General features: G+C 35.3%; 1 protein-coding gene and 1 long non-coding RNA gene across 7 annotated transcripts; one reads left to right on the top strand and one right to left on the bottom strand.

Moving 5' to 3' along the window:
- Window positions 1-36: 36 nt before the first annotated feature.
- LOC138712212 (zinc finger and BTB domain-containing protein 9-like) lies at window positions 37-15,052 on the bottom strand. Of its 6 annotated transcripts, none has more exons than XM_069843744.1 (7): window positions 14,992-15,052; window positions 13,731-13,927; window positions 13,011-13,232; window positions 12,174-12,362; window positions 11,878-12,000; window positions 9,524-9,611; window positions 37-7,303 (listed from the first exon to the last, which is right to left on the bottom strand). In XM_069843744.1, exons 2-7 carry the CDS (start codon window positions 13,902-13,904, stop codon window positions 6,882-6,884), a joined length of 1,218 nt encoding a protein of 405 aa, XP_069699845.1. In that variant the 5' UTR covers window positions 13,905-13,927; window positions 14,992-15,052; the 3' UTR covers window positions 37-6,881. The 6 variants fall into 6 exon arrangements, with proteins under 6 accessions (XP_069699845.1, XP_069699846.1, XP_069699844.1 ...); XM_069843745.1 differs by lacking the exon at window positions 14,992-15,052 and adding an exon at window positions 14,745-14,819; XM_069843743.1 differs by lacking the exon at window positions 14,992-15,052 and adding an exon at window positions 14,477-14,589.
- A 66-nt stretch (window positions 15,053-15,118) lies between these two features.
- LOC138712214 (uncharacterized) lies at window positions 15,119-22,315 on the top strand. Its single transcript, XR_011335670.1, has 2 exons — window positions 15,119-15,938; window positions 22,075-22,315. It is a non-coding gene; the product is annotated as an uncharacterized lncRNA (long non-coding RNA).
- Window positions 22,316-25,110: the final 2,795 nt, after the last annotated feature.

The raw sequence follows: 25,110 nt of genomic DNA, 5'->3' as shown, positions 1-25,110 counted from the left end.
GGTGGGAACAGAGAATGAAATAATGAGGAGACCATCTTTTCTTTTTCCTATAATTCACATTATAGTTCGGATATGTGACATAAGATATAAATTATATAGTCTTTACAATATTTTAAAATTAGCATACATTGTAAACATACTCGTATTATGTCCATCATTTTCTAAGATCAGCACCATAAGTATATAAATATGCACCCTCTCCGATGCCAATACAATGTGCTTACAGTGTTTGTTTTAAAGGTTTAGTGGGATTGAGATTTACATTTTCTGTCTGACACAGCTAACACTATTTCTGATATTTTGAGTACTTTACACATAATGTAGGCCTATATCTGAAGACTGAAAAATGGACCTAATAATATAGAATATATAAAAAACTAACAACTGAGTTAGAATATCTGTCGAGATGGCTACATTGAAATGCATACATATAAATATGACATAAAAGGAATTTCTTCATGTATTCTACTCTATTACTTTCTTTTAATGTATATTTTTCTATGTATGCTCACTGTTATTCAAATGGCTATAACATTGGCTTTCCATGCTAGAAACGTGGGTAAGGTCTAAATAGAATTCACAGTGAACAAACGTGTTTGGAACAGCTTTTTGCAGGGTATTCCCATTTCTCCTGTCGACATTCAAATAAATGTTCTTTAATAACAATAATAATAATAATAATAATCACCATACTGGTTTGACATAGGACCACCTCCCATAGTGTACTATGGACAACAACAAAAGCAGTTTGATGTGTTTCTCCTAGCAAATAATAGAGTTTAAAGAAAAATTCTTTGTACGTGTGTGCATGTGCGTGTCTATAGCAGTGGTGACCAACTCGGCTACTTCTATGAAATAGTGTGCACATGCACGCATTGGGACAGTCTGTTCTTTCACACTGCAGCAAAGAGCACGAGTTTGACACCACTGATATATAGCCAATTTCAACATATTATAGTTCTCGCACTAATAGCAACGTAACATCAGAACAGAGATTTACAAATATTTTATTTATATTTTTTTAAATAACAATACAATAATTGTCCTGTAACAAGCATTAAGCTGATTGTTAATTGAAAGTTTCAATCTTTCTCGACAAGGATGTATTAAAAAAAAACTTTTATTGCGGAAAATTATTTCACTTATTTTTAATTTCAAATGATTAATATAAATGAGTGCTGCAAATAAATAACTGCATTAGCTGGAAGGAATAAACTTAACCAGCATTATAAAATATGAGACACAGAAGAATCTCTCAACACTAAAACATCACTGAACAAAAATTAAAGTGTAAACAGAAAATATAAATTAGATTTAGACTAAAATATGAGTATGAGCACTAATTTTTAGTCGTGACATTGAGCTTCATGGAAGACCTGTATAAATTGTCAAATACTGTATAGGCAAAAGTAGACAATAATTAAAAGTGACAAACAGAGATGCACTAATATAGATTTGTCACACACGAAAAAATTTTATGTACCGGTACATATGTATGTAATCGTCGTCGGTGATGAAATCAGATGGTGGCTCAGGGAGAGGGGGAAGATCCCTCTCAAAAAGTAGAATTTCTCCTTCCTGGACTTCAGGTTCATGTAAACTGCAGTATTTCAATTAAATTTTAAGCTGATATTTTTATAAATAATAAAGCTGAATTAAAAGTTAATAAAGCCCTTCTTTTCAATTACATAATATTGGTTAACCTAGACAATAACGACTTTTTATTTTTATTTCAAAATAAAAAAATATTGTTGTAATATAAATAAAATTATTTTAATCAGTTTTTAAAATCAAGGATAACTCTTTCTGTCTGTATTTATTCATAGTCACTTTAATTCCCAAGTCATATCGCAACTATCTGCAGTTTACTGTTGGGAATGCTTGTTGCTGTCGTATTGTGTCTATTATTTCATGGTAATTGAGGTCCAACCCGGCATTAGCCTTTATTTAACTGAAAATTATATTCACTTGAGGAAAAACCTCGACCAGATTGGTCGACAGTGGAGAACGAACCTAGGACCCCCTGAATGTGAGTCCAGTACCACTGAGCCATTTCATACGGTAATGATATGTTCTATGCTTATGATAGGATGATATAATAATACCGGTAATAATAATAATAATAATAATAATAATAATAATAATAATAATAATAATAATAATAATGCCTAAATGGACATTCAAAGCATTACCATGTAAAAACTATCTTCTGGCTTATTAACTCATTCAGTCTTCCCTTCCACTCCTGGGAAATAAATTGATATCATGATCTTGAAAATATCTGTTCTTAGCATTTGGCCAGTTCTCTGGCATTTTTTTTGTCAATTTATAGATGTGAATTTGTATCTTACGCTATTTCTGTTGCTGTGTATCATAAGTTTGCATGTTTTAATCTTCTTTTCTGTATGTTTGAGGACTTGCAGCCTGCTGAATGATTTCAACGAATTTAATTTCTTCACTATGCAACTTATAGACCCTCTTGCTTGTGGATGATAATAATTGAGCATGGCTTTAGGGATTCTGGTAAATCTCGTTCTTTCATACTATTCTTCAACTCTTTCTAAATTTAATTGATGAGAAACTTATCTCGCTATTACAAATGATACCAATTCTATAAAACCACATAGTTGATAGGTATCATTAAACAAGCATTAAAACAAAGAAGGTCCCATAAGTTTTTGTAGTAGGTCTTAATTCTACGTAGCCAAGATTTCTTCATTTGTTAATTTTGTTAAAAATCAAAATATTGTAATATATTTCATTAACAGGGCCTTCAGTTCTTGTGTTTGCTACCAGGATTTGCTGCTGCTGCTGCTGGTAAAAGTAGCAATTCTCTCTCCACTTATAAGTTACCGCAGGTTTTAATTAATGGAATTTCTTTCAACAAGGACTTTGATGATTTTCTACGATATTCTACTGGGTGAACAGATTATAAGTTTCCTGCTTCAGTGTCAGCCAAGGCCATGGCAGCAACACGTCATCAGGCTGAGATAGACTGTTGTTGAAACCGCACATGTATAGTAGTGTGCTAAGAAAGGTATGACTAATAATAGGCCAAAGTATTCTATTCCACAATGAGTATTTATTTATGATTTGTATGTGCGTACAGAATAGCCTCGTGCTGTCAGGAGATTATTCCAAGAAAATTTTCCTGATGATTGCATTCCAAGTCATGCTGCGAGCCTGCGATTCATAAATTAGTTAACAGATTTCAGGAAATGAGTGTTCAAGATATGAAGTGAAGACGACGATGCACAGTGCTCACTGAACTAGTTCTCGATGACATTGAACATTGCCTACAAAATTCTCCTGGATAATACCATTAGTCGATGCCAGCGATGTTTGGAACATGAAGGAAATCAGTTCCAACATCTCCTTGGGTAACATGAGTGAATACAGACTTTTTAAATGATTATTTTTTTGTAATATTATTAGCTAGTGCCTCCAGTATTGAAGTTGTAGTTTGGTAAAGAAAGGACTCATGCTGCCATACAGCCATGAGTACAGGCTGCACTGCCCATGCAGCCCCGTACATAGCATAGGAAACTCATAATCTGTCCACCCAATACATTGCTGTCATCAACAGGCTGCAATTCTATAATTCTGATTTTAGCCACCACCGTGGTCCAGTGGCTAGAGCACTGGACTTATATTTCTGTGGACCTAGGTTTGATCCCCGGCATACTCCCAGTTTATAACTTGTGTTGGGCAAGCCTGTGGTCCAGATAATACAGGTTTTCTCAGAGAGCAGTTCCCCTGTGGCATTCCAATAAATCTCCATCTCATTGTGGGTATAGCGTAGATTAGCCTCCTATGGTGCACCCTGGACAGGTCTACATAACTGGTTTCATATTGGTGATTGGTGTACAGTCAAATACCCCTATTAGTAAAAAGACATAATTATGATTTAACATAAGTTATTTACAAATGGCTTTTAAGAAACCCGCAGGTTCATTGCCGCCCTCACATAAGCCCGCCATTGGTCCCTATCCTGTGCAAGATAGATCCAGTCTCTATCATCATATCCCACCTCCCTCAAATCCATTTTAATATTATCCTCCCATCTACGTCTCGGCCTCTCCAAAGGTCTTTTTCCCTCCGGTCTCCCAACTAACACGCTATATGCATTTCTGGATTCGCCCATAAGTGCTACATGCCCTGCCCATCTCAAACGTCTGGATTTAATGTTCCTAATTACGAGTATGTCAGGTGAAGAATACAATGCATGCAGTTCTGTGTTGTGTTACTTCCTCCATTCTCCTCTAAGTTCATCCCTCTTAGGCCCGAATATTTTCCTAAGAACCTTATTCTCAAACACCCTTAATCTCTGTTCCTCTCTCAGAGTGAGAGTCCAAGTCTCACAACCATCCAGAACAACTGGTAATATAACATTTTTATAAATTCTAACTTTCAGATTTTTTGACAGCAGTCTAGATGACAAAAGCTTCTCATCCGAATAGGCATTTCCCATATTTATTCTGTGTTTAATTTCCTCCCAAGTGTCATTTATATTTGTTACTGTTGTTCCAAGATATTTTAATTTTTTCACCTTTTCGAAGGATAAATCTCCAATTTTTATATTTCCATTTCGTACAATATTCTGGTCACGAGACATAATCATATACTTTGTCTTTTTGGGATTTACTTCCAAACTTATCGCTTTACTTGCTTCAAGTAAAATATAACATAAGTTCTATAAAAAAATAATTGACTGCTGTTAGTGAAGTATGGGAAAATCTCCCTCAATGAGATGACAGAAAGAAATATATTTCGATTTCCGGATGAATATTAAAACATGCACAACATATGGTAAATGTAGAGTGACAGAAATGGCGTGAGACAGCTTTTATCTCTGAATTAGTAGATGCAGCAACATATAATGCAAACTATTGCCTTTCGTGATAAACAAATGAAAGTAACGACGAAATGGATGTCGATTTTCATGTTTTGATCTACAATTCTCTATCATCATGATTCATTACGAGTGCAACATACACCTACTGCCTGTGATGCACTCTTGATAGTCTCTCACGAACTAAGTGGTCTATGCTTCTCCAACAGTGAGAAACGTCTAACATAACTTTTCCACATTAGTACATTATGATACATTTCTCCAACAGTTGACACTCGTCTCAATGCAAGCACTGTTTCTGTAATTCTAGCTGTTCACATGTCTCGTGAACTTATAACATTAATTAAAAAATAAAATAGTACAAATAGGTAAAATAAAAATACATATACTATGTAAAATTCAGTCAGTATCTATTCACAGAATACATTCTACTATATTTACATATATATTTTGTAATAACATTTACATACCAAGTCACACCATTTGCTGTCTTTTCACTGGATTTCTAATTATTTGCAAGTATTTCACAGATATGCAGAATTCATTCTATAATGGTGACATGTAACTAAGCATACTTTGCCTGATATTCGAAAGGAAGTGAGCTTGTCTGAGGTAGGATTAATTCTTGTGAGTAGATAGAAAGTGGAAGGTTTAGTTTTGGAAGTGTCAGATGACTCAATGATTACTACGTATATATACACAAGTATCGTTTTGTGCATCTATGAAATATTTGAATCACTGTCTTAAGTTTAAATTAAATTACTGATCATAGCAGTATAAAAATTGAATTTTACTTCCTTGCATATGAAAATGTATTTCTAACATTGTTTGCACCAGTTTTGCTAATACAAGATTTTCCATTAGCAATGGACATCTTATTTTAGAAGTAATGTGCATTCACATGTAGAACAAAGCACATAATGGAAATTTCTTTAAAAGTGGTTGCATCTGTCTTTAGATTTGATTGTCATATGTCATCGATGATTATGAATGATAGCATATAGATCATGCTTAAAAAATCATTTTTTAAATTTTCATTATAAAATATTCCTGATATTGAAAAACTTTAATATAAGAATTAAAAAAAATTCTTGTAAAACCAAGGTTGGCTTAGTGATGGAACTATTTCAAGAACATCTATTCCTCGTTAATTTAAATAACTGTATTTTCTTAAGGAAATTCTTTTGTGTGTGTGTCTATATATAGGGTGTTAACTAATATTTGGGAAAGTTCTGGGAAATGGATAAAGGACTTAAAAACAAGCAAAAAATTTATGCAAATATATTGTCAATATTGTCTGATATTCCAGGTGTCTTTTGTATCTGCTGACATTACACGAAATAAAAAGTACCTGTAATTAAAGAACAAGGCAAAATTGACTATATATTTACATGAACTTTTTGCTTGTTTTTAAGTCCTCTATCCATTTCCCAAAGGTTTCCCATATATCACTTAACATGCTATGAGAATATGTATATACATGTATTCTTTTCCTATCTACCCATCAATTTTGAAGCCATGAGCAGTTCTATGCAATAATAAAATTCTAATAATAGAATGAATATTTTATGAAACATATGAAATTTAGGCAATTGTTTAACCAGGATAACCATCTAAAAATTATGTACAGGTAGCTTTTATTAGTAATGTAATCTTGTTTCTAAGATTTCCTGTTTTAAGCTTCTGGGGACAGTTGAATCTGACACAACATCTATGAAGACAATTCAAATAAAAATTTAATTGGCAGCTTTAGTAATTCTTGTCTGCGCTATTATTTACAGAGGAGAATATGAGCATTACAGATTTATTCTATTCTCTATGTCCCTTGTCGGATTCGACTACATGACACTTTCCGTTCTAATATTTACTGATTTCATTCTTACACTACAAAAAGTCCCGAGCTTTGTATCTTCTATAAAGAGAAAATTTAACCATCAGTCCTACAAAAAGAAATATGGAATTCTTCCAAAGATTTTACACACAAACTGCTGTAATACCGAGTGGAAATAAAAAAAAGGTCTCACATTTATCACTCATTCATAAGCGATCCACTTTGTCCTTCATTCATCATAGACCCTCCTTGTCCTTCATTCATTAAAGATCCACTATGTCCTGCTCTCTGATCTAAAATATTACCCCAGAGTGTTTTTGCTAACTTCTTCTTCTCTCGCTGCTGTAATACTTCGGGATGACTATCTTTTCTTCGTCTATTCTGGAACCAATAGTCAACATTTTGGCGTGTAGGACTTGCTCCAGTAGGACACATGGCTGCTAGAGCATCTGCGTAGTGACGCATTGCGAGTCCTGTGGGATAGCGGTCTGCACGGTACCACGACTCAAGCTGCAGGAGTTGGTCGTGATTCCACAGCACCCGGTGCCGAAATGGTCGGCTGCCAATGCCGTGATTATTCGGACTTGGCTGTTGATGAGGTAGAATGGAATGACATAAGCCTGAAAGTAATGTTTTATTTAATTATGCAGAACAGGAATGAGTAAAGTAATATAAAGCATGATTTCGTATTTCCATACTGTTCATAATAGTATGACAATTTTAGATTTTTGCACTGGTACAGATTTAGAAACATACAATGTTTTTTAGTCGCACATTGGTTCCATGATTCGGAAAGCTTAGTAAAGGAAATTTGCAAAAAAAGTATATTCTATTACCCATGTGCCAAAAAGAATAAATATTTATCACCTTATTTAACAAAAGTCCTTTGTGCAGATCATTGTATTGTCCTATTTTGACTATGCTGATATTTTACTGAGCTAGATAAAAGAATAAAATTGATATTAATTTCTCCTTCTCTTCAAAATCGTTAACTCCATTCGTTCGTACCTGTCGTTTTGCTTTACTTATCTTTCTTCCCATCATAATTTGAACACATGTAAAAGTGGCCCATGTACTTTTAAAGTCTAGTCAGAAATGCATCGCAACTCTACTGCCTTGCTTCCTCTGAGGTGCATGGATGGATAGTAAGGATTAGAGGTGGAGCATAGAACATGTCCATGGACACTTCGATCACTGTTATGCTACCTCCAAATTTCGACGTGAGCGCAAAATGGCTGGCAAATCTTGCCTGGAGCCATCTATCAGGGACAGAGTTCTTCATGTACAGTGAAACCTCTCATTTACGAACATCGATGGCACGTAACAATCTGTCCCCATCTGGGAGGTGTCCTTTATTGGGAGGGAGGCTCCCCAATCTAACAGTAAATTTATAATATGCATTATGTATCCCTTCATGCTTTAAATTAAAAGTATTACTGTAGTTTAATTCCAAATACAGTATACTACAGTAAATTCTTTGCAACTTTGATCTACAGTAAATAAGACAGAAACAGGAAAATACAGTACTGTGCCATGCAATTTTATTTTAAGTCTACAGTTATGCAGTACTGTAATTTACAGTTTTCAACTTAACCTTTACGTTAAGGTGCCATATCTCTCGAAACAGAACTGATTGAAGTGAACAGAATAATCCTACTAACCCTATCATGTGTTGAATACAATTTCACAATTGCGGAAACCTTGGACCCATCAGACAGGTTAAATTTTATGACTTTGTTTATCCACCTGCTTCCAGCTAACAACGGGTAGCCGGCTGGGCTAGTGGTAGCCTGCGAAACCCTTATTGTCTTCTTTCATGTTAAGGAATTTCTGTACTAAATTTTCCATTTTTGTAACACATTAGGTCTTGAAATCCAAGTTATGTCCGCAGTCAGGAGGTAAGCAAGCTTTAGGACTGTGAAACAGCTGTCCGTGTCCGTGTCTGAGTGTGTCTGTAAACGAGAGTTAAATTTATCATTATTTCTATATTATTCCAGTTGGGACATAAAAATCTGTCCATATATGAGGAGTATCCATATCTTGCGGAGTCCGTAAGGAGAGGTTTCACGTTACTGCAAATCTATGACACAGGCATCCCAGCTTTACCTCCTTCCCAGAAGAAGCCATGCTAAGGATTTTATTGAAACAACCAACAAATGTCAGATCCTAATACTATCCCACAGAAGACGACCCCCTAATGGTGAATACAGGAACCTTCACTTTGTCTTTTCTTTTCTTTCATTAAGTTTATCTATACATGCTTTAACATCTGTAGGATCTTTTGGGTATGTCAGTAGGTCTTTTCACTATTGTTGAGTTAATGTTTCTTTGTTACAGATGGCTTATGTTCATGTAACTGATTTTAAATTTTGGTTGATGTTTATGATATTGGTGATTGAGGTAGTGATGAATCATGGTATGTAAATTTCCAATCCGGCATTCGGCTTTGTGACTGAGGGAAACCATGAAAAACCCCAGGTAGATTGGCCGACCGCATATAGATTGTTAGTTGGGAGACCAGAGGGAAAAAACCTTTGGGGAGGCCGAGACGTAGATGGGAAGATAATATTAAAATGGATTTGAGGGAGGTGGGATATGATGGTAGAGACTGGATAGATCTTGCTCAGGATAGGGACCAATGGCGGGCTTATGTGAGGGATGGCAATGAACCTCCGGGTTCCTTAAAACCAGTAAGTAAGATTGGCCGGCCACGGGATTTGAACTGGGACCTCCCAAATGCGAGTATCAAACATTACCATCTGAGCTCTTTTCCTGTGGAGCTAGTTGCTTTAATATACCAATAATATTCAAGATTTGTATTATGCAGGGATAATTATTACCTTGATTGAATGTGTATTGACTAGATGACCTGGAGTCTTCGTGAAGAACAGGAAGAACTAGCTGGCTCAGACCATCGAGTGTGGTGTACTGGAACATGCAACACAGAAATAAGTAATGTTACATTTGTATACGTGACTTGAAAGAAAAGGGTTTCCTCACCTGTAACAAGCAACTCTCAAGTGTTATTTTTCTAACTAATGGTGAATACTTGACTGTTAGTCATTCACCTAGATGAAGCCAGTTGTATAGACCAATTTATGACACCCGCAATGAGATATGATGATAAAGGTTTCTTGTGATGCCACAGTAACCAGAGTTCCCAGAGAAACCCTTGTGTTACATGGACCCCTTCTCTTCTCCCCCAAAAAATATATATATCCGTTATTTTTGTTTTAGATGGTACTTCAATAGAAAATCAATTGAAGAGAGTGATCCCAAAATGCATTCAATCCATTTTTATGAAAGGACTGGGTTAGTTTTTGTATCCACATTCTATGGACTGAGCGAGTTTTCTAGTGACATGCATAATAACACAAACTTTTAGACAAGGTTTGCCATTGTTTTGGAAGAAAACAAGCTTAAAATATAATGACAGAGGGCCCAAACATAATCATATATGTATAGATCATAAAAATGGCTAAATGGAGTGAGTTTGGAATCATACTCTTCGATTGATTCAATACTGGTACTATGAAATTAAAAAAAATCACTCTTTGTTTTATAGTCCCATAACAATTTCGATTGTGTGGAGCATAAGGAAGGGGGCACTGTCCACCCAGATTAAGTTCTTCTCGCCCAAATAAAAGTGATAAGGAATTCATTGAATCCCTATAATAGAATGAAACGTTAATGCTGTTCCATGATCATTATTGTGAGCATGGTTGGTATTGTAAGGATGTTTGAGATCTGAAATACAATTCTATTTCTTTTCATTTCGTTTTTATGTTCCCTACATTAAATTTAATAAGGGAGAATTACTTCAGAATCGCTTCCTCATTCCATGAGGCCTAGTGTCAAGACAACAATGCAACTGAGATTCGAAATGATTCACATTAATATGATGCCAGTAAAATTATAATGAATAATAATATGCCAATACAGGAAATTGAATTCATTTGGAAGTTAATACCATAATTAAGTACTTAAGAATAGCTGACATGGTGGTCCAGTGGCTATAGCACTGGGCTCATAATCCTGTGGACTAGGGTTCGATCCCTGGCCATACCCCAATTTATGATGTGTTGGGCAAACCCATGGTCCAAACAACACAGGTTTTCTCTGGGAGCTCTGGTTCGCCTGTGCCATCCAACAAATCTCTTCATCATCTCATTTCATCACGGGTGTAGTATAGACCAGCCTCCTATGGCGTACCCTCAGCAACTACTCTGTTGGTAAATTGATCTACATAACTGGCTTCATATGGATGAGTGACGAACAGTCAAGTATTCACCATTAGTAAGAAAAAATTAATACTTCAGAATAAGACTATGTTAAATTAAGTATTTTTGTTTTTATATTTCCCGCATTTATTAATCACCTCATTTGTGTACGAATAATAATTTTTTATTAAATTAAAATTAACTTGACTATTCCAGTAAGCTTTTCATTTATTGACATTTTCAGCCTGCGCAGAACAACGCAGCTCTTATCGCTTGTGTGATGTAGTGCAATTGAATGATATCACTGTATTAGCAGAAAGTATGACCAGATTTCTTGAATGTCATTGGCATAAACATTTTACTTTAAAAAATGCTGGTGCTGCCACTGCTCCTGAGGCTCTGAAGTCGACAAAGCTCTCCTATGCCTTCCTCTTCTTCTGGATGGATGTAAGTCTATTGGGTCGCGAGCTAGGGTGATATTCACAGTGGGGTTTTTCGTAAGGTGAATATTCACAGCGGATTTTTTTGTAGGGTGAGCCAGTTCGTAACACTTAAACCTAAGGATAACACAAACACCCAGACCATTCACACCAAGGAAAAATCTCTTGGCAGAGTCGGGATTCGAACCCGAAACCACCTGATTAGGAGCCAGCATCGCTAATCACTAAATGACAACTGACCTCTCTACTTCTACCATCTTTGCTAAACCAAGTCCTTACAAGCCACCCTTTTCCTTCTCCTATAGCAGCACACTCACATCATTTCACTCTCTCTCTCTCTGAGCCACTGAAAAACTGCTCATTTAATGAGCTAAGTCTCCCATTATTAATCTCCAACTGTATTGTCCTTGTCCCATCTCTCCTCTCCTTACCTTCACTTCAAAGGAATGCAAACTCAGAACTACACTAAAGCAATAGAAGTTTTTTGAAATTGCAAAACACACTTTTTTTTCACATTATATAACTCAACCTTACCGGTTTTTGTGTCATGTCTCTGTCAGAAGAAGCAAAAGATTCAGTAGACAGTATTTGTAAATCGTCTGATTTTAATGTACATCGTTCTTCTTGTTCCATGGTAGTTACATTAGGAGATTCAACCTACAAAATGTAAATCTTTATATACATAAAGAACAGTCAATGGAGAGACTTATAACTTATATCACATTGCATCTTTTGCTATTATACGTATGTTTATATCTTCACATTTGTCATGAAGACAGATGCAAGTAGTTTGGCATGCAGTCATGCATCAAGTCGCTTGATTAATTTACCGGAATATTACTGTCATCCCTTGGCTGCATGCTATTCAGCAACAGAACTTGTGGCTCAGTCTTGATGCGTTTAGGTTCCGATGGCTTCTCTGTCACTGTGTCATTCGTAGATTCAGTACTTGCATTATTGTCTGTTGAATTACTATCTTCTCCAGCAGTTACGTCTTGCGGTAGCCTCTCTTCCATTTCCTAGTTACAAAAATTGAAACTTCAGACATTTCCATCCATTACATCTTACTTATCAAATAGAAGACAAAAGTAGAAATAAATAAAGTATATCAAATAGTCACAGTCACTCACTCAGAAAATATATATTTCTTTATACCAGATAGGCTGGCGAAAATACAAGTTTATGCCCAGAAATAAACTATGCAGAGATGTAGACTGGCTGAGCAAGGACCCTGTACCAATGGCAACAGTTGTCCATTTAAGAACAGCACACTATAATATTATATTATATACATATTATGTAACATTAACTGGTGAATGAATGGATTACAGGTGGAGAAACCCAGGTGCAATTAAGCTACCCAAATGGGCCCACTGTATTACATTCAGAATAAATTTTGAATGATCTGGGAAATGGTCAGTGAATTTTATTTGGAGTCCTTCCAGACAGGGACAATGTTACTGATATTTTACGTGCCTCAATAATAAGACATGGGTTTCCCGGTTTTATTTTACTTCCTAAGGAAACCATGTTGAAGGTTTTTATTGTTTTTAAAATTAATCTTTTTCAGCATGACATGAAACATCAAATCTCAGGTTCAGTAATAAGCATGGCTGTATCTTGAAATCTAATGCTTAAATTATCCTCTTTTTATTTCGTTACATTACCTTGGCCCTCTGTGTTGATATCATTTCTTGTATAGGCACAACCCTGTTTGTGAGACCTCTGATATGTAATGTTTCTGCAGTTTTTAAGAAACCAGGAAGAGAGTCATTATTCATAGTCACTTCTCCATGATACATAAACTTTACCAGTGCTTTCAACTCGTCAAATCTAACATCTTTGAGAATTACAATTGGATGCGGATGCGAACTTTGCTGAAACAACTCCTGTAACACAAAAATTTAATTTACTCACCAAGGCTGAAACAACTCCTGTAACACAAAAATTTAATTTACCCAAAGACAGTATGATTTTACTTTGCTGAAACAACTCCTGTAACACGTCTTTCAATATCGTTATCTTGTCATTTTGTTAAAAGTACAGAAGGAGCCATATCTGACACCTGGCCAAAAGTGGATAGGGCTATTTACTTCCTTCAAAGGGACAGGGTGAGTTTATTTTGCCTTATGCTTGTGCCATACTAACCACACCATCAGATTACTTACGAATGTCTAGAGACCAGGGGACAAAAGAATAGGTAGGAAAGTTCACTGGCCCCTGTATAAATCCCGATTGTGTTGAATGAATGATAAGCTGTATAACAGTTTGTGTTCCCTTCATTAAAGCTAATCTCTTTAGATAGAGTAAGACATGCAACTAAAAGGAACAGGCCTATTTAAATAAAATATAATATAATATCTTTACATGAAACTGTAACTCCTAACCTGAAAATAACTGGAACACGCAGACAGAATTGCCCTGTGAGCACGAAGAGAACGTCCATCGCATGCCAAAGTAACGTCAACAAGAAGTTCTCTATCCAGTAGTGAGCGCAGAGCTTCAGTAAGTTGATCTTGGTAACTACTCCAACGTAAACAAAATTCTTGGCTGTCACCCATTTCATTAAGTTGACTAATGTTTTCTGTAAAATGGAATTTAACTTATATTTATAGGCTACCTTATTCACAAAACTGAAATGGCAAGTTTCAAATAATGGTGAAAAAAAAAAATGTATCAAAATGTCAGACATAATATGTATATATATTTTGTAGAAACACTCGGTCTTGTACGTATTAACCTACAAACAAATGTTTCCCGATTTTATACTTGTAGAAAGCAATATTTTGAAGGTTTGATCGTATTTACTTTCACACCGAGTAACAGTACAATTATAAACCAATCACATTCATGAAACAGTATAAACAATCACATGCGTATTTTGTGAATAGCTAATGACAGCTTTCTCAAGTGAAATACTAGATTACGGAGTATTCTTATATTTATGCATTATCAAGACCTATTGATCTTCATCTCTACACATATTATTATTGTCAATGTACCGTTTCCAAAAAACTTGGATACCACTGAATTCATAGTTAGAAAACTTTAAGGAGTATCACTCCTGTAACAGTCAAAAGTCAACTCAAATAGACTCCACCCACCACTCTTTCGCTTCTTTCCCTAACCTTACTTTTTTTTTGTAGCTGTACAAACACAAAGTTTCAATTGGTGATAATAGATTTGCAATTGTCAGATTATGTATACTGTAATATTGCTGCTAACTACGTCTCTCAAGTAACTTCGCCTGCTTAAGATCAGCTGATTTTAAGCAGTCATTTTGAATTGCATTAACACTGTTTTATAAATCTTTATGTAGACGTGTGGAACATGTGTTATATTTTTCAGTACTCGAATTCTTATATTGTACCACTAAATGCTTATTCTGTCAATTGCTGTACCTGACAGCAACGCAAGGCACTTGGCATGGTAAATAGGTATCGGGAAATTTGAGAGGTTGAATTGGTATTTCGAGGTCGAGAGAGTACAAGGAAGATCACGAAGTAAATAGTGATTTGACAAGTATTTTAACATATGTTTATTAATACAAATATTGTAGGCTACATACATTAACAGAGTTATGTAAGGTTAAGAAATGACAATCAAGTGAGAAAATGCAGTGTTCAATCATGACATAACTATAGTAACCTCACTTTACTTTCTTCTCGTACGAAATTAGAATAAAGATATAAACGATAAAAAGTGTCATTCTCCACATCGCACAGATTATCCGATAGAATATTGACGAATATAATATTCCCTTGATGTCATGATTGACATTCAAATTTTCCCTTTGGTAAAATCACAGGTAAAATCTTCAATTATGGCAACACTGATTAAGTTCATTTGTTTTTTTTTTTTACACATGAATTTTACAGTATGGTGGGATACGTGTATGGTGAATGTGGTTGTTGAATAGTTAGAATCCTGAGATTATGGAAAAAATGAGAGCAATAAATGCGACAGAATTTCGTTAACTGAATTTTTCACATTTCAGAATATATTTTTATCTCAATATCTGAAACGGAACTAAGATTTAACTTTGCCAAAGTGCTTCAAATAATATGTCGAGTACCAGTGAATTATTTCGAAACGTTGTGGAAACAGTATTTAATAATTGGACTGCCTTAAGACTTGCAGTGGAACATGGCATGGGTGGACATCAAGGAAAAGAAACAGCATTGGAATTAGTAAATCATGTTACAGATTTGTTCTGTGCAAACGACACAGACGTCTATAAGACAGCTGATTTTTTAATCGATTATATGGATACTCAATTTCAAACTTTGTGTGAGGACAATTCTCCAGACGAAGTAGCTGCAGTATTGTGGCAGTTTTATCAGCTCTGTAAAACTGGAAATCGTGAAATTGTTGAACTGGAATTGAATAAACTTCCAAAATGTGAAATCTGGCTTAGCAAACCTTTGCAACCAATGAGCATTGAAACAACTGGAGCAATTGCATCGAATGTAGGTGAAAATATAGATGACAGTGTGATAATGGAAGATACCGAAAAGGAAGATGCGGAAGAAATTGATCCCGAATGGACTCAAGTTAAAACTAGACGAAGAAAAGAACGAATTGTGTAGATGCAGGTAACTTATATTGTGAAATTTTAGTTGGTCATTTTACACAATAGTCTGTTTTAGGTAAAGTTAGGTTTTACAACATACGTAGATCTTACCGGTCAGACTAAGTTTGGTTTGAATTGTGTAGGCTGTAAAGGTAATTGGACGCCAAGCGCCGGAGACTCTCATGAACAATCCCCCACAATAGGCCTACTTATTCTGTAAATGTAATTGCATTTGAGGGAATCGGTTGAGTGTTAAATCAGTTATCTTTCTTCGAATTCCACGACTCATTTTCATCCGTTTTGTTGTTCTTCCTTTGGTACAGTTCTTTTGAAGAAATACCGTTGCTTTTAATTCATACTTATTTAAATATCATTTAAGTTTATGAGTTGGTTTTATGTCTTCAATTATGTAAGTTTAAAACGAAATTACGTTTCAGTTTGTCTTATGCACGTCATTGTTGTTCTATCTGTTGTTTCTTTCTTTGGTGCTTCAGTAATAGTAGAAAAACTCTACATACTGTTTTATCACTTCAATTAGAGCTAGGGCTTAGAAGATGTAATGTCATTGTTTATGATGATTTGAGACATTCTCTCGTGGAAGGAGAAAATTAAACATCGAGAAGGGGGACTAGGCCTAGAATGAGCTAAAAGATTATGCTTTACACTTAATTACAAATTATTATTATATTTATTATATAAGACTGGCCAATTATTATGATTAGGCCTATTATTATTATTGTTGCTGCTGCTGCTGCTGGTGCTCTTGTTGTTTTCATATCATATGCGTACAGCATTCTTCTGATAAGAGTAGACCATACCATTTCTGGTTCTAAAGTTGAAAAATAAGTAAGGTAGGCGTAGGCAGGGCCGCAGACAGGATTTATGGGCCCCTGTGCAATATTGTGCTCGGGCCCCGTTGAAAAAAAAAAGTTAAAAAAATGCCAACTTACCAATTATTCTGACCATACTAATTATTTGCAAAATAAATAAAAGATAACCCCATACACAGATACGAATCTAAAAATATACACTTTTGTTACAATGAAAACTTTTAGCAAAACTTCGCATTAGCACAATATTATTATATTCATCACGCTTCTTTTTTCAGTAGGGCCCACATAGTACGTTTCGTGACGAAACTTTCGTCTTTTTCTTGTCGTTTGTTTCGTTTCGTTTTCATAAACCATTATTCTTAAACAGTTGTAATTTCTGACTTGCAGGTCAACATCAACAAACAATTCTCCTCGACTTCATTGATGCAAAATCATCAATTATATCGTCAAAATTTAAAGACCTAGCATGATCGCTCTCCAGACTAAGGAGACTTAGTTACCTACTCAGTCTCTCTTGACACATTGTTACTCTGAATACATTTTTATTTCCTCCATTTTGTTTGAAGTTGGTGTGAAATTGAGTGTTGCTAGTGAAGGTGCAGAAAATTAACCATTCTCAAGCCCGTCTGTTCAGGTTGTCAAAAATGAAGACAGTTCATACTTAGAAGTGAATATACTGATGGTTGTGGCTGTTTAGAAAAAAAATCTGATAACAGTAGTATTGAATCAGAACAAGCAAACAATAGTAAAAATGATGTGTGAATATGTGCAAGTGAAACAAATTTACACACACCAGTTCCTAACTCTGAGTCATGGCAAGTAACATGCAATCATGGAAAACTAAAAAGTGGCAGAAAAATTGTGTCATTGAATGTGTTCGAAAAAGTACCCCCAACCTTCTAAGTAACGGAACAAAAGCCTTTACAGTATTATTTTCAAAAATCAAGAATGGAGAATGTGTTCCCAGAGACTGACTAGTGTGGAGTGAAACAAATCTGTCACTGTACTATTTCCCCTGATTTCTTCCACTCCACACTAGCAAGTGTCTGGAAACACATTCTCCATTCTTGAGTTTTGAAAATACTGTAATTCTGTTTTTGGAAAGGCTCTTGTTTTCGAACAACACATTCAATGACACAATTTGTCTGCTACTTTTTAATTTTCCAAGGTCGCTCAATTTCACACCAACATCAAACAAAGTTCTACTCCCTTTCTTAATATCTCTCAATTTTTCTGTCTCTCCTTGCGCGCTTCTCAACTCCCGACTTATGCTTCTACTTGTCCGTTGTCCACTGGTAACACTAATGAACAGAATGTACTAGAAAAATGACAAAAAGACGAAAGTTTCGTCACGAAACGTTCTATATAGGCCCTACTGAAAAGGAAACGTAATCCTCCGCCTTGGATTTGGGATAGTCCACTACCATATTGCAGTGGGCCAGCAGGGGTTGGTAATTAAGAGGACAAGCCAATTGAACGTGGCAACACTTGAATTAAAAACAAAAATTTTTTCACAATTTACATACTTTCTTAAAATAATCTCTTCCAGTATCACATAGCCGTCACCACATCTCTGGAAGACAACGGTTGCCATCCTAAACGTCACTTTGCTCTGAACTTCTAATTGACTGCTCTACGGCTTTCACAATAATGGCCTCTCTGTTTCTAAAGCGTACACCTCTCAGTGATTCTTTCATCTAGAGAAGAAGTTGTAGTCTCAGGAACACCTATTCGGAAGTGGAAAAACTTTTGTAACAGTCCTTCTAGGACTATCACCTGTTAGAAAGATGATGATGATGATGATGATGATGATGATGATGAATACATTAATTGTTGAAAGTTTTTTTATTATTATTATTATTATTATTATTATTATTATTATTATTATTATATTTGTATCGCGGTTTGAGAATTGGTTTGTTCTATGTCCATAAAAGCTAATTTTAAAATAGAAGCAAGTAAAAATTAAAAAAATTCTGTGGTTTGCAATTTCATAAAAGTTGCATTGTTTTTTCTTTGTAGTGATGAATTAGTAGGTCTACCTCTTGGACAAAACTGTAAAAGAACAGTGTCTTAAAGATACTTTAACTTAACTAAAGTATGCCTAATTAAAAATTAAATGGAGATTAGAACAAACTGGACTATTTATCTTACGTATAGATGTTGGGAATTGGTTTGTACTATCTCCAGCTATTAAATTAAAAAGAATAATTTTAAGTTATAAACGAGATTTATTATTGCTGAAAATCACCAAAAGCATATTTATTGTCATTTATTTAGTCTCTTTGCATTCCCATAACAGATTTATAATAATCACAATCAATAGGAGGCATGTACTTAAACATAGTGATGATGTCTTTTCCTTTCTTCAGAAACATTCACTGTTCCTGAAATTCTCTTTGGTGTAGGTATTTTTATGTTTTGTGTGGCACTAGTTCTTTCTGGCTAGAAGGTCTTTTTAGTATAGACATTCAGTGTATTCCGAATCTCACCGGACTGGTGGACAATAATGATGTCACGCTACAGCGAAATTGGAACAAAACTGCTGGAAGGTTCGATGGCGGCTGTATAAGTTGTTGTCTGTGCTATGCTAGCAAGATTTTGCGAAATTTCCATACTGTCATCTTGTTCAAAGAAAAAAGAGCATTAACAATTTATTTCTTGAACCAGTAGTAATAACTGGTCTGTTGACGTGTTCGCTCATAAGCCATTAACATACTATTTTTACGTTGTGCTCATTACAAACAATACAGCAGAACACACCGCCATGACACAACAGTGCACTTTGTCATTCGTCTGCCCTATACAAGAACCAATCAGATTCACTAATGGCAGCTGATGGAGACTGCCACCATCTCTGCAAGCTGATGGCACCGGTGTGACACCGGTGGAGCATCAGTGATGTCATCATTGAAATTTGGAACACTGTGATGCCATCGGATTGCTCAGCGCTGAGATTCGGAATATGCTCATTGCGGAATAATCTTCTGATAAATCAGTCTTGTAATCTATGAAGAAAGGCCTATCAGGAGTAGTGTAGTATTTTCTGATCTGAGAGAAGGAAAGTATTGCATAATTATAGATATTTGTAACAGTTTCATTTGAATAATTTTCATTGGAGTTTTTGAGATTTCAGCAAGCCTATTGAGCTGTCGCATTAAACTGAGTGGGCTGAACACTTCAGTGTGTTTGAGAAATTTTTCCGTTTTACTGTGTATGGCATCAACTAACTGTATATTACTATGTCCAGGCTCTGAATATTTCTGGCAAATCAATTCAATGGATGGGTTTTTCTGAAGAAAATGTAGTCATAACCCTGTTCCTATTTTGAGGGACACAAGAATTAGATCACATTATGATTTTTTCAGATTGGGAATATTGATTACAATATTTTTCGCTATATTCAGTACTGCACATGCAATGTGATTACCTGAGCGACCTGCGTGAATTCATTGGAGATGGCACAGGTTTACTTATAGTGGAAACATAAGCTATCATGTTGTATCTGTTACACTTCCTTCTATAAAAAAAATATGCATTTGCACGTGGCAGTGCAAAAACATTTTCAAGATCAAAGCAAACAACAGTGATGGTGGAATTGTCATTCCCTTTACCATAGTTGGATCTGTCACTGTCTCTTTCCTTTTGCATAAGTCCTTCTTTAGACTTATGATCATTAATTTCTTGTGTCTGATTTTCATTTGGATTTGTAATGAACCTGTGAGTGTCACATATGTCACACCGATCTTTTTTAGGTTTAGGATAGGAAAGATTATATCCCTTACTAAAAACAGCACAATAAATATTTTCTTCCACAGAATTAGAAACAGTATCCTTGCACATCTCGTACATCATACTTATGTTGAGGTTGCTCTCTAAAAATTCTCTTTTACTTTCTGATCTGATGTAATGTGACTCAGCCTTAGGGAAAGATTCACTAAGTTTCCTTGCTTCATTCAGATGCATATCAGATGTAATTTTTTTTTGTGTTTTTATCTTTTACTGAGGATGTAGAAACACCAGATTCTGTCATTGGAAACCTTTCAAGGAAATACGAAATTCTACTTGCACTAATATCTAAAGTCTGCAGAAAAAATTCTTTGCAAACCCTAGCAGTGTGTTGTAAATTATATACGAATGAAAAATATTTCATGCTTTTTGCAGCAAGTTCGTTAGTTGTGGTATTGTAGGCTAATATATACAGTATTATAACTCTTACCTAAATTTTGTGTTTGTGAAAGGCAAAGCTTCACTAGTTTTCTTCCCCTTTCGTACATGTTAGCTGCATGTCAGTAATAATATTATTACTTATACCTTCACTTATTTTAAGCACTAAAGTACTATATCCCTAACCTCAAATAAATAATTTACTGCAAAACCTAACAGTTGATCGCTGAATCAGGGTTACTATCAGCTAATTCATGCAGTGCACACAACTTTAGAATTGGTTTGTACTGTTGGCTTCGGTAGTGTAGTTGGTATAGTGCTGGCCTTCTATGCTCGAGGTTGCGAGTTTGATCCCGGCCCAGGTCGATGGGATTTAAGTGTGTGTAAATGCGACAGGCTCATGTCAGTAGATTTACTGGCATGTAAAAGAACTGCTGCAGGACAAAATTCCAGCACACCGGCGACGCTGATATAACCTCTGCAGTTGCGAGGGTCGTTAACTAAACCATAATTTTTTTTCTTTGGTTTGTCATATGACAAATTAAGAGTGTGATTGGTAGCTGGGATATAGTACAAACTTATTCCAAAATGTGGTGAATATTTTTTTTTTTATCCAATGCCACCAGGTTGTCTTTTCGACATTTCTGGTCTTCTCTCCTGGCCATGGCTTAGTTGTAACCCACTTCTGAGGTTGGGGCGCCTGGAAGGCGGAGTTACATTACCCCGATGATGTGATAGGATGATTATGATAATGTGGTGCCAGGAGAGGTCTTAAATCTAAACTTAACCTAAATTCCAGATCATGGACGAACACAGGAATAATCCCCTATTGAATATATGGATATGGAACAAAATACAATTACCGGTACTCATCTTATGCATGCGATTGTTTTAGGAGATGGTGTAAAAAAATTCACAGACTGTGACAGTGCTCATAGTTTAAAAATGATACAAAGTGGAAATAGTACAAACCAATTCTCAATCGGCTATATATATATATATATATATATATATATACACTTTCAAAATTGTGGTGTGTGAATTATTCGAGACCGCAGGATATTCGAAAAAAATATGGTAAATGTACTTTGTACTGTCTGTTAGATATAATAGAAATAAGTAGTCATATGTCATGTGTATGGGTTTCCACTGTTTCAGAAAGATGGGATGTAATCTCACATGCTACAGATGTGCATTGTGTTCACTTGAGAAAAGATGCTGAAGTCATCGTCCATCATCCTCATGTTCATGACTTGTTGAAGCTTCGATATATGCAGAACAGTATAGGGAATGAACATATGTTTTGTTACAACAAAATAGCCAATGTAAGAACTTTATTTTGAAAATCCTAATTCATCTTTGTACACATTTTATTGATTAAATGCATATGAATCAGTAATTTGGCAATTAAATATGTTTCAGTACTGTAAACTTTTTGAGATGTTATATTTTATTTCAGGCTCTTCTCTTCAGGCACATGCAATTAAATATTTTTCAGTATTTTCAACTTCTTAAGAGATTATTTTTTATGGTAGGCTCTTCACAATATAGGTATATAACATTCTTTATTTTCTCTTTTACCCCCACACACACGTGAATGGGGTAGTATGAAACTATGCTAGGACGTATGTTGGTATCATTTTCCACTATCTTAAACCTTTAAAAGTTCTAGATTTTGGTTGAGAGTCTGTTGTTATTTGTTGTCTTTTAAAATTCATGTCTGATTTTTTGAAGAGTAATGTGTCATAGTAAATAACTGGCCCAAAATCTTGAACATCAGTAAAATGCGTAAGAAATTTCAAAATTAATAGTTTTTAAATTAACACTGCAAAAAGGAGGAGGAAAAGGAACTTCTGAATCGAAATTTAATTCCTGGTTATCCCAGTAGATGAGGCCAATTTTATAATACGAAAAATTGATCAGACTTCCATTTAGCAATTGGGAGCTAAGAAACTTGATTGTTAACTTCAAATTTCAGGAAAGCTTTCTCTCTAAAGTACATGTGATTAAGAGAAAGATAAATCTTCCAACAAGTAAAGAAAATCTAATTTATAAAACTAATCCTATACAAGGAATAGACATAGAGTATTATCTTGACCTGGTTAAAGCTACCAAGAAAAATGACTTTCCAAAATTGGAAGCTATTCATAGTAGATTCCTTAAAGAAGGATGGCTACATAATTTCACTGATGGAGCCCTACTGTTCGACAAAAATAGAGCAAGTGCTAGTAGTATGTGAACTTTTCTCGTTTTACAAATCCTTAGGTTATGGAGCTACAAATTGTCATGGAAAAGTTGAAGACATCTATTCGACACTTTTTTTTTTTTAATTTAGACCGGCCAGAGGCCGTTTACCAAAGTTATCTATTATGTTTTCTGTTTTCGTTTTCATTTGTTTTTCCCTTGTTTTTTACTTACACTAATACAAATACAACACCCATGCCCGAGGCGGGACTCGAACCCACAACCCTTCGGACCAAGTGATAGGGACGTGCCGTGCCCCTACCGCTTGAGCCATCCGGGCTGGCTTTAACACTTCAAAATCTGTTTTATGAGATCTCTTATTTTCAACAAGCTGTCATATTTAGCGATTCTAAAGCAGCTATTACTCCTATAACACCTGATCTATCACCTAGAAGTAAAAATAAATAACTGGTTGGAAAGTTATGCATCATCTGATTAAGTTTAACAAAAGAATAGTTTTCCAATGGGTGCCAGGACACTGTGGCTTATCTGGTAATGAAACTGCTGACTGTCTTGCTAAGAAGGGAAGTAAAATCTTATAAAACCCCATGTCAGTTTAATCATTTTCAACAGTTAAAAGATTAATCAACTCAAAATATCAAGATATAATATCAAATAATTTCCACAAAATTTAAAAAAATAAAAGGTGGGAGTGTCTCAGTGTGCAACAAAATGTAATTCCCAAGGATCCAAAGAAAAGTGCAGTTGTGTACTTCGATTACTCTCGGGGCACGACTGTATGTCAAAGCACTTGAACAAAATTGAAATTTTTTCATCACCACTTTATCCGCTGTGCAGTCTTCAAGAAGAAATGGAGGATCAGAATCATCTTCAGTGATGTCCAACCCTTTCTTCTAAACCCACTATGTGTGAGAAATATAGGAGAGCAAGAGAGTTATTTCCAAGAACTCATCATTACTTAACAACATACTGGTATATTGTATTGATATGACTAAAAATAAAATATTCCTGCAAATTTTCCCCTTATTAAGCAATTTTTTTTGTCAACTTCTTGATTTTGTTAAGTTTTATAATTACATATATACATACTATTCTATCAATAGTCTCTAAACACACACCTTCATCTCAAACAGCAGAAATAACTAAAATGCTCTCTCAATAATTAATATCACTCAATAAAAGAATTGTATTCCAATGGATACCATCCCATTGTGGAATCCTGGGAAACGAGAATGCGGATGCTTTAGCAAAGAAGGGCAGCACTGCTACTTACAGACCTGTTACTAAATCTACGTATTACTCTGTGAAAAGATTTATTAAATCTACATACTTAGACTTCAACAAACAAAATTTGATAACACAATCTCAAGGGAAAAAATTGAACTCTCTGCATCATAATCCACAGTTAATTCCCGATTTACCACGAAAATCGTCTGTAGCTGCATTTAGATTGGCAACAGGCCATGATAGTTTGGCCAAACACCTGCATAGAATTGGAATATATCAGTCCCCTAACTGCCCATTGTGCAACTCAAACCAAGAAATGGATTCGGAACACCTCAAAATCTGTGCTTCAGTGGCTGACCATGATAATATCTTTGAAAAATATTGGAGTGCAAGAGGTCAAATGACTTTATTGTCAAATCCCTGGCATTAGAAAACAACATAAATAAGTGTTCTGCCCAAGGGGAGGTCTTTAACTGCAAACACAGCATTCTCCAATCTTTCCTATTTTCTGCCTTCCTCTTAGTCTCCGCATATGATCTCCGACCCCAGCATCCCCCTCCTGGACATCCGAATGGGGGGATAGTTTACGTCTGGAATCTTTTACCATGGAAAGACTCATCGTGTTATGTTTGCAGTTTTTCTTGGGAAGGATAAATGCAGTAGCTTTCTGTTACTTTCCGCACACCACTCTCTCTTTCGCATCTTAAGAGCTCCCAAGAGGCCCTAGCGTGGAGCTGAGGAGAGTGGATTTGACTAATTGAG

Source organism: Periplaneta americana, chromosome 13, assembly GCF_040183065.1.
Source record: "Periplaneta americana isolate PAMFEO1 chromosome 13, P.americana_PAMFEO1_priV1, whole genome shotgun sequence".
In the NCBI taxonomy this organism is placed as follows: Eukaryota; Metazoa; Arthropoda; class Insecta; order Blattodea; family Blattidae; genus Periplaneta; species Periplaneta americana.
The sequence above is the reverse complement of the archived record's forward strand: the minus strand, read 5'-3'. Positions and strand labels throughout refer to the sequence as shown.

Excerpts from the sequence above, each read along its gene's own strand:
- LOC138712212 (XM_069843740.1), bottom strand. The coding sequence starts at position 14,379 with ATGAATTCAGTGGTATCCAAGTTTTTTGGAAACG. Across the intron at positions 12,001-12,173 it reads GGGATGACAGTAATATTCCG|GTTGAATCTCCTAATGTAAC; the intron begins GTAAATTAATCA and ends TACATTTTGTAG. Across the intron at positions 7,304-9,523 it reads TCAATACACATTCAATCAAG|GCTTATGTCATTCCATTCTA; the intron begins GTAATAATTATC and ends CATTACTTTCAG.